Here is a 10160-nt window from a genome sequence, read left to right on the forward strand (position 1 = left end):
TGTCATGGGCTCATTTTCTGGTACTCAATAACCTTTTATTCACATATTAAGAAGTTATTTTAATTAAACCATCCAAAGCATGCGCAGGGAGGAAATGAAAGTGGATTTTATATTGGTTGATATTCACATTACATTACATTTTTAATTCTGAAGCCTCTTCCTTCCAGCACTCTTCTTCTCTATATATACAGTACTATGAATTTTCCTCATCCAGACCACCTGAGTCTAAGTCAGTATAGCCCGCTCCGAAAACCTAATCCCTTCCACGTCTCTTCCTCAGCCGGACCATCTGACTCTGAGGATAGCTCAACATCCAGTGCCATCCAAGTCCAAGATATCTGTCTTATTCAAAGCATCTCCTGAACTGAAACAAACACATTAGATTAGTGGCTCACTCAACCAGGAATTAATCAAATCAAGTACCTGTACTTACTATGGGCTCTCCATGTGTTCCATGGAATGGACCGTCGTGAGGATGGGCTGGAGGAGAGCGCCCTCTGGTGTGATCCTCCTCTCTGGGTCGGTCTCCTGGAGGCTGACGAATGCTATCCTGTCTCAGAGTGGAGCTCTGCATCTCTGGGTGGAGCTGGATTTAAAACAGAATATCTGACAGGTCAGTTTAACGGCGTCCTGTCTCTCAACTAACAGAGAAACTTGGGGACCAAGAAGAAGAACATGAAGAAGAAAATGTGAAGGTTACAACTTGGAGTCATCGATCATTCGAAAAATTTGTGCATTGAAACTGTTCTGTAGTAGGAACATATTTATTACCAGAAAGATGTAAAGTGCCAAAAGTTACACAATGCAAAGATACATTTTTCAAACTCTTTACCTGCAATGAAAGCATTTTCAATCATTAAATAAATGTAGTTGAGTCGAGATATATAGCACAAAAAACCTGAGATACTTGTACAAGCATCCTGAGTACTGTACTTGAGTATGTGTGCTTAGCTACACCCGTTTCTCTCTGTTGAATTCTACTTACTAGTTTTATCTGCTTTCAGGAGGCTGCAAGTGCATTTGAAAAATTACGAAGATGATGTTCAGTTTGTAGAATCTGTGCGAAGTGAATCCCTTGTAACTCTGTATTTAAAGGTGGTAAGTGGCATTGAAGAATAATTTGAGTTCACGTATAGTTCTATAGATCATAGAGCTAAAGTTCATAGATCGACTTATGATTATTTAACGGCTTTAAGTGTAACTACTTAATCGTCAATTGATAGTATTTGATATATGCTATTTACTATTGTCTGTTTAATATGTATTGTAAACCATCAAAAGGTAGGGCGTACATCTTTAACTTTTATTTTAAATCAAATTTAAAACTGCATTTGACTCGAAATAGCAGGCAGATACATATGACAACAGGTGTATCCACAATTAAAATGTACATAACTCTTTGCATTTCTCAGATTTTCAAGCCGTTTACTTTCTTATGCTCTGCCATAAATCATGCGGGACGTTTTGGGCTTTAGATCCTCCGCCTTGGCTTCTTACAGTCATGTCAACATTGCATCTATGTCCTCCTTGGGTTTTGTAAGGTCTCTGTCGTCATACACACTGTTAAGTTAACATTGTTAAATGTAGGTGGCGGTAGTGAGGGTGAGCGCCGAACGGGAGCGCCGTGTTAGAGTCGGAAGAGGAAGAAACAGCATTAAAGGAAGTGCCGCAGTGACTCGAGCTCTGTTCTCTGCTGCGTTCATGTCGAGCAGGGTTTTAATCAGCAAACAAACGGGCCCAATCCACCTCTTTTAAACGATAAAAGTGTGCTAACAGAACGGCGCACAATGGCCACTGGTAAGTTAGTGGTTCGTGTATTTGACTTTTTATGTTTTGTGTTTGTTTTGGGGCCTGATAGTGAAAAGTGGGTCGAATAGCGCTGCAGCTAGCTTAGCTGCTAGCCGCGAGGCCGCAGGGAGGGCCCCGTCTATTTCCTGGTGCGTGTTTTATTAGCAGAGCTATGCTAGCCTCCCGGAGCGTGTGGCTAAGTGTGTTTATTCCGTCTTCAGCTCACTTCGTGGTTTTGTTGTATTGTTTTTTTACGCACAGCTACGTGTAAGTGAACGCATACATCGTAGACTCAGCCTGGCCGTGTTGTGGCTATTAGCTGGAGGTGTCATCTCGGTGTTTCTTTGTTTACAGCCATGCTAATAATGTATGTGCTGCTAATTGAGCTACATTCAGCGCTACCTGAAAAATTGTAGCGTTATGTCGTGGTTTTGTTGTTTAATCGGTGTCTGTGAACACAACCCGACGAGGTGGGCGAGCTGTATTTGATCAGCGAATGACGTTGTTGGTTTCGTTTCAACATTTACACCGAGCCGAAACCAAATTGACCGCCATTTTCAGCGACCGGCGTGGTGACGGGCCTGCCCCACTAGTCAGACTTCTGCCTCGCAGCCTGAACGGCCTCATCTGCTGCTTCATCATATCATACCCCGCATCAAACACGTTCATGCCCCTCCGGTTTAACGGATAATCAACCACCTATTTCTCTTTCAGACTCAGGCTACGGCCAGCATGGCAGTTCACAAAGGTAATGCACAGAGGATAACACGGAAAACCCCAAATAAACTGTTTACATACATGTTTTATGTTGCGTCAATTACCATTGCACAAATTCCTAATCGTGACGATTTTGAACACATGAATAATGCAATAAATTACCAGAAACAGGATAATCATTTTTACTTTTATGAAGATATGTAAAACGTTAAAAAAAAGTTGATAAATACAACACACTGGATTAGTTTTGTAGTCGTTTTTTACTATAAAACATTTAATTTCAGACTTATATTGATTCTTTAATGTAAGACAAGGTCTGGCTCATTAGGAGCAGATTTGTAAGGACTGGTTCAATTGTCATGTGCATCCACGATAATATCTTAGAATGTAGTGTAGATTGTTCTAATCATGCACAAAGAGATTTATTATATCCAGCATTAATTAAATAGTGGCTAAATCAACCTAATATAAGAAGTAGTCTCAATCCAGCAGGACACCACCCATCTGAAACACTGCTAACACAGCGACTAAATTGTTTTATTTCTCATGACTGCAAAGTTAGTTTTTATGTTTGAGGCCCATGTAAACTTTGAAATTGAATAGGGCAGTAATTATTATTATTGTTGATGCACTTAAAACTGGAAGCTCACTACTTTAATCGTGTTTTCTGTAGCTATGGAGCATATGCCGGTCAGCAGGGCGGACAGGTAAGATCCTTCTCCAAACCCTTTGTTTGCTGTAAGCATTATAAAGTCAAACCGGTTTTCACTGATGATAATTGTCCAAATGGCCTATCTGACAGGGATATGGACAAGGAAATGGCAGTGGCTCTTACAGCGGGCAGAGTTATCCTGGCTATGGACAGCAAGGTGCAACACCTGCTGCTACACCAGCTGTGACGCAAGGTGCGCCGGAAGGTGACCCAAGGAGCAATAACATGCCATACCCTCACTTAAATCTTTGTATTGGTTTTATCTATAATGTTGATGTGACCCGGTTGTGAAATTTCCCTTGATGATTTGATGTGTGGTAGATGTATAAACCAGAGAGTAATACGATTTTGATGTTCATTATTAGAACATTCAGGTTTTCTCCTAGGATGGAGTTGTAGTAGCGGAGGCAAAGTGTATTTAGAAACATATTGACTTCACCTCCGGCTGCTTCACTGTCTGTTGTTGTTTGTCAGTGTGGGCGGGGCCAGCCCAGGGTGTGAGAGTTAAGACTCTGCCTTACTGTCAGACAGAAGTGTCACTCACTAAATGTTTTACATTTATATCTAGATATGTATGCAAACACAGTGTATAGTAATTATTGAGATCGGCCTACCAGTGTTTGTTTGTGGGGAAAACGTTAGCTCAGTAGTGGCAGTCATATTTCAGTAGGTATACTGCCACTGCTAAATGCATGCATGTATGGGAAACGCTGACATTATTTTTGTACGGTGGTGATCGTCTCGTTTGCTTTCCCTTGTGATTCTAGTTTAGAATAATTTTGTGTAGATTTGATGTCTTTTATAGACCATGGGACAATATTTAATGTCTCAAAAGAAATTGGATTATTCCTCAGAATTGTAAGCTCTCCACTTAACTCTTTGATTTCTTTCTTTTTTTCCATAGATGGTTATGGTCAGTCTCAGCCACAGAGCTATGATAATTATGGGCAGGAGTCATCTGGGTAAGACACTAATATCACATTGTTGATGGACCTGTTTACATTTTCGCTGACATTTCATGCAATATGGCAAAATAACTAATGTTTAAAATTCTCAACATTCTAGTTTATAAGATTTTGACTAACGTTGATTTGCTTGTCTCAACTTATTGGATTCTAATATTTGTCGTCTCAGTTGTGCCGACTAATGATCTTTATAAAACCACTTTAAGGTATGGTGACAAGTCGTCTTCTTATGGACAACAAAGTTCCTATGGCGCCCCGGGACCAGGAGGAGTACCACCACCAGTAGTGGCACCAGCAGCAGCAGGGGGAGGAGGAGCAGCAGCAGCTAGTTACGGACAGCAAAGTTCCTATGGCAGCCCCGGGCAAGGAGGTGGCAGCTATGGAAAATGGAGTGAGGGTATGAATATCTGGATTTTATATCAAATAGGGGGACCGTGTTTGTTTTGTGGGCGCCCATTAATGGAACAGCAATTCAGGTTGTGGTATCCTCCAATCTGTCTCTGCACTAGGTGAAAGTGGTGGTCAGGGGGGCAGGTTTGGACGTGACCAGGGCGATCGTTCAGAAGGCGGGGGCTTCAGAGGTCGAGGCCGCGGTGGCTATGATCGCGGGAGCAGCTATGACCGCAGTGGTGGTTTCGACCGTGGTGGCTTTGATCGCGGCGGAAGAGGCGGACCTTCTGCTATGGGGTAAGTTGCACAGTGCCACTGCCCCTAAGGTACCTCCCATACACTGAGTTATGACTTGTTTTTGCACTGCCCATCACCACATGTTGACTGCAAACATCCACATACTAGATGTTCACAACCGGCTCCAGATTCTAGGTCTGGTCTTCTTTTTTTTTTTTCAAAACTTACTACAGATCATTTTCACCCCCTACTGCAATTTGCTCAAGATTCCTAAAATTTATTTATTTTTTTTTTTTTTTCGAAATCTGGTCCATGTGAAGTTTTTACATAAGAAACATGCTGATGTAAAACAAATGCTGCATATTCGTATGTACCTGAAAGTAATGTTTAATATGAGTTCTTAGCCATGCTTGATGTCTAAAGTAGATGGAGACTGAACATGTCTGCTCAATTAGGAGCTTTAAAGGCACCGGTGACCCAGTTCTACAACAATATTGTCCCAGACATTGGCACAGGTTTTATCTATTCTGCAAAAGAACAGTCGTACGTTGACCCAGGGCAAGGGAAGTCATTTTCAGAGTCAACATTTCACCTTAAAAGCGAATGTCTTGGAGTTAGATGGATGACTCTGGAAATCTACTCCAGCACACCAAATGGCTGATTTCCCCTTATTAAGACCGATAAACATGGCACATCTGAGATTCAAAGTTTCTTACCAAGGTTACTGTCCTGCCCTTTTTCTTGAGGAACTAAATCGTTTTCTTGAAAGTTGTTGAGGCCTCTTGGTACGATTGGAAAGCCTTGCTTTCTGGCAGAGCAGTTAACAGTGTAAGGCCAAGCGGTATTGTTTTTCTATCTATAAACCAGAGAAAACTTTTCAATACAGCAATATCATGATTCCATCAGCGAGGATTTTTTTCCGCCTTCAATGTTTTTATGAATCTGCAGCCCAACTGTTTCAACTGAACATATGACTCAACTGTGGACTCTTGTGCCGCGCTAACGACCACATTACGTTTTTTGAAACAATGGAAACTCCACTGAAACGATGCCTTTAGACCTGGAGCCACATCTTCAACCGCTTCACATTCAACAGGTTTCATTGAAGTATTGCATATTTGACAATGGCCAAACGTGTGTGTTGTGTTAACATGGATCTACATTTTATACTACAGGTGTTCAGAGTGATTGAACTAAAACTTGGACCTCAGTTAATGGATCTCATAAATACACTAAGTGGAAGATTGCTTATCAGTTGCTACACCCCTTCTAAACAATTTGGCCCCTCGGGGAAAAAAAACTGGCTGGTTTACAGCCCTTGGTATCCAATTTGGTCGTGTAAAAAGAGAAGGAACCAAATTTCTTTGAATGGGGACGTGATCATTTCTTCACCGTCTGCCCGATTGTTCAGTCAGAGCTGCCCAGTCGTCTGTTCATTAATCTCTAATGTCAAAGACTAATGCATTCCTCGTGTGAGACGTTTCCACCATAGTCGCACACCCTGGCAGGATTGCATACTGATGGGGATGTAGGGGAGCTTTGAGCTCTCAGTTGGGACAAAGGAAAAGCCATCATATCTCCAATTTTTCCTCTGCAGAGGTGGTGACCGTGGTGGCTACAAAAATTACGGTGGTAAGTGACGAGCATCAGAACTGTGTCGGTGGGGGAAGAAAGAACTTGAGTTAGCAAAAAGAAAATAAAGTGGGGTAAAAAAAAAAACTCAGTGAATGCCACCATTTTCATGTCCAGATCCCAAGGGACACCACCTTGTTATTCTTGGCAGGATTTCTCATAAATGACTTCAGATATGGTAATGCACATGGAGCCTGAGTTGTATAATGGTATTGTTGCATGAAGACAAGGGCTGATTGTAAATGACAGGTGTTCCCAGGACGAAGAAGGAAAACTTTCTAAAACTGGAGACATTTTGGTGGTTTTCATTTCTGGTGTAAGCTCAAAAAAAGCCAAAAACAGAACAACTTTGTTCTTGTTGCAAGGTGTTGGTATGTGATGCAACGGTAACACGGTAACACCCATCAGAGAGCTGTAAACATGGACTTTTGTTTACTTTTCTTTCTATCATTATGCATTGATAGGGATGAAGTAATTACAGTAAAGATTTGTGTGAGACCGTGCAGCTTTTAAGGCTCCTTGCTCAAGGTTTTCCTTCCATTTCCTCTGTTTAACAGGCTCTCGAGACTACGGCTCAAGGGATGAATCAGGTGAGAATGACTGTCCAGTCAATGTTGTCTGATATCAACATGTTGATGTCTACCTGAATGATCTTCAGATATGATCATTCAAATGCAGTCACAACTGACGTCTCCTCTCCTGATTTCTTCCACAGGTAATGAGGTGGACAACTCCGACAACAACACCATTTTTGTCCAGGGCCTGGGAGAAGAGGTCACAGCTCAGGAAGTTGGCGACTTCTTCAAGCAGATTGGTATCATCAAGGTATTTACAATTATCCGTTTTTTATTTTGTTACTAATTTCTTCCCACTCATTGATATTACACAATGTCACATCCGTAGACTACACAGCCCCGTTACCTTATTCTTTGAACCAGTTGATAAACGTTTAGTTGAGTGTACAAATTCTTTTGAGTCATTCTTCAAATGGGTGTAGAAATGAATTCAAATGCTGTGTTTCAGGTGAGCAAGAAGACTGGACTGCAAATGATCAACATCTACACTGACAAGATCACTGGTCTGCCAAAGGGAGAATGTACAGTGTCCTTCGACGATCCTCCTTCTGCTAAAGCTGCTATTGAATGGTTTGACGGTGAGATTGCTTACTTATATTTTAACGGTTGTAAAAGTTTTCAGAGATTGCGTTTCAAATGTAGAGAACACAGCATGAATCCTAGTCATTCAAATACACAACAGGTAAATGTCTGGAACATTCAGGCGAGGGGTTGTTCCCTGACATTTTTTCAAAGCAAGTAACTTAAACCTTGGCGTTCTCACAAATTGGAAGAAAAGAATTTCAAGATGATGTCAGATTTTTCGTGCATTTCAGAAAGCAGACTTACTGATGTGTTTTGTTTCTGATTTTTCTCAGGCAAAGAATTTCAAGGCAAACCCCTCAAAGTATCATTTGCCACCCGCAGAACTGAGTTCACACAGAGAGGAGGTGGAAGAGGAGGGCCGAGAGGAGGAGGAGGAGGTGGCGGCGGCGGTGGTGGAGGAGGAGGAGGAGGAGGTGTGTTCTGACTGAGACGTCCCTGGGCTCAAATGGGGTTTCCAAATTGAGGTCAAGCGTTGTGTGTGTCTGCAAAGGTTTTGAACATTTGTTTCCTTTGCTTTTTTCAGGTTTCAGAGGTCGTGGTGGAGGACCTAACTTTGATATTAAGGGAGGAGACTGGCCCTGTCCCAACAGGTTTGTAGAAGGGAGTTTCATGACTTTGTGAATAATTCACAGTAGAAAGGGGCTCATCTGGCCCTATTTATGGAGTTGGGGGGGTTTATGTATTAAACTGCCATCCGATCTCTCTTCAGCTCCTGTGGCAACATGAATTTCGCACGCCGACAAGAGTGCAACAAGTGCGGTGCACCTAAACCAGGAGATGGCGGTTTTGATGGGGGTGAGTTTTTAATTATTTGCAGAAGCTGTTCGTCCTGAAAACACAAGATTTAAAATATACTGAAGAAATTCCATCCAACATTACAATGTGCCAAAAAATGAATAGCGACAACCCTGATCCATATTCCCTTGTTTAATGACAATCCTTTTTTTTCTTTTGTAGACCGCGGTGATCGTGGAAGCCGTGGAGGTTATGGTGGTGACCGAGGCGGCGGTGGCTTCAGAGGGCGTGGAGGGTTCCGCGGGGGAGACCGTGGAGATCGTGGAGGCTATGGAGGTGGTGGAGGATTCGGCGGAGGTGGTGGCTACAAGATGGGGGGAAGGTTTGTCACATTTTTCACATTGAAGCTCGACCTTCAGCATGTCTGAGCCTGTTTGACCTTTTTTGCCTTTGTTGTAGTTTGACTGTGACCAGAAGAGGGGGTAGTTTGACGGAAATGCTGAATTTGCCTACAGCGTATATTGTATCTTTTAGTGGGCTGTTATTAATGGAGCTATAAATTAACTTTAAAAGCCTGTACCTGCAGGCTTTTAAAGGACTTGAATCAGTAAGATTACTTGTCTGAAAAAGGTACAGAGAAGTTTTATTTACAACATTTGGAGTGCAGGATGCGATCTAGTTTCACTTGGCATCATTGTACCTGTCATAGCAGAGCCACTGATCAGAAACTCCTAGTCCTTCAATGAGCAAGGAAATATATTAACTTAATTCATAAATTTGATTTAATCCATCCATTTTGTCTTCCCATGTCTCATCAATTGTTTAATTAATAATAAATGGTTACATAACATTGAGAAGAAATTAAAGATTTGATTAAAGATGTAAATCCTACAAGATTTTCAATCATACTTTGGCCAGTAGAATAAGTATCTACTTTAATTCTATGCCATTATACAACTGTATGAAAGGAAAATATATTATATAGAAGCTGGTTGACACTGACTACAGAAACAAAGCTGAAAAGCTGCTCCATTGCCTTTAGTCTGTATTTAGTTCTTAGTATATTTAATCATGCAGCTTAAACTTAACAGCACCGGACTCCTAAATATGACGGTTTGACCAGTAAATCAAATGTGTACAAAGTGTCTTAATATTCCTGCTGCATCGTCACCAAACATCCTTCTCTGCGTTTTCGTGCTCCTTTAAGGTCTTTGTCCTTTTTGCAGCTTTTGACATATGCTACTCACTAAAGGTGAAATGCTATGTTAGTAAAAGGATGATGTGCTTTCTTTAAAAAAAGAATCCATTTACAGATTTGGAATGGAGGGGGAGCTCCATCATATTTAACTCGTAATCTTTTTTTACTGTTTATTTAATGACAACAGTGCATGTGTGACTCTTAGAAATACAGCCACTGACAGACCTCTGCCTTTGTCCCCGCAGAGGTGACCGCAGAGACGACAGGAGAGAGCGGCCATACTAAGTGTTGAACAGATGGAAACCATTCCAGCCCTTCAGTTCTCCAGTGAAAGAGGGAGGGTTGAGTTCGGGAATGCTTGATCAGATATTCTGATTTGTGACGCTGGTGAATCCCAACTGCGACCCTCGGACGTGTGGCGCTGACGGGGAGAGACTCTGGGGCTGATTGGCTCCTTTCAGCATGTGGTCATTTTTCTTTTTCTTTTTTTTTTGTGTCTTATTTCTTTGTACATCCTTTTTAATTTTCTCAGATTCTAGCTGCAAATGTTTTGTGAGATAGACTTCGTACCATTGTTTTGTATGAACGAATAAAATATTTTACTTGGGCTCTGATTTTCTTTTCTT

General features: G+C 41.6%; 1 protein-coding gene across 4 annotated transcripts; it reads left to right on the forward strand.

Moving 5' to 3' along the window:
* Positions 1–1638: 1638 nt before the first annotated feature.
* Positions 1639–10141, forward strand: taf15 (TAF15 RNA polymerase II, TATA box binding protein (TBP)-associated factor). Of its 4 annotated transcripts, none has more exons than XM_053421981.1 (16): positions 1639–1797; positions 2503–2536; positions 3179–3212; positions 3308–3422; positions 4122–4179; positions 4389–4579; positions 4692–4869; positions 6407–6441; positions 6999–7031; positions 7157–7266; positions 7465–7594; positions 7874–8014; positions 8125–8191; positions 8311–8396; positions 8559–8718; positions 9780–10141. In XM_053421981.1, the coding sequence occupies exons 1-16, from the start codon at positions 1788–1790 to the stop codon at positions 9817–9819; spliced, it is 1422 nt and encodes a 473-aa protein (XP_053277956.1). In that variant the 5' UTR covers positions 1639–1787; the 3' UTR covers positions 9820–10141. The 4 variants fall into 4 exon arrangements, with proteins under 4 accessions (XP_053277956.1, XP_053277958.1, XP_053277959.1 ...); XM_053421983.1 differs by having other exon boundaries at positions 7874–8006; positions 8123–8191; XM_053421984.1 differs by having other exon boundaries at positions 3308–3410.
* Positions 10142–10160: the final 19 nt, after the last annotated feature.

Source organism: Pleuronectes platessa, chromosome 5 (genome assembly GCF_947347685.1).
Source record: "Pleuronectes platessa chromosome 5, fPlePla1.1, whole genome shotgun sequence".
Classification (NCBI taxonomy): Eukaryota; Metazoa; Chordata; class Actinopteri; order Pleuronectiformes; family Pleuronectidae; genus Pleuronectes; species Pleuronectes platessa.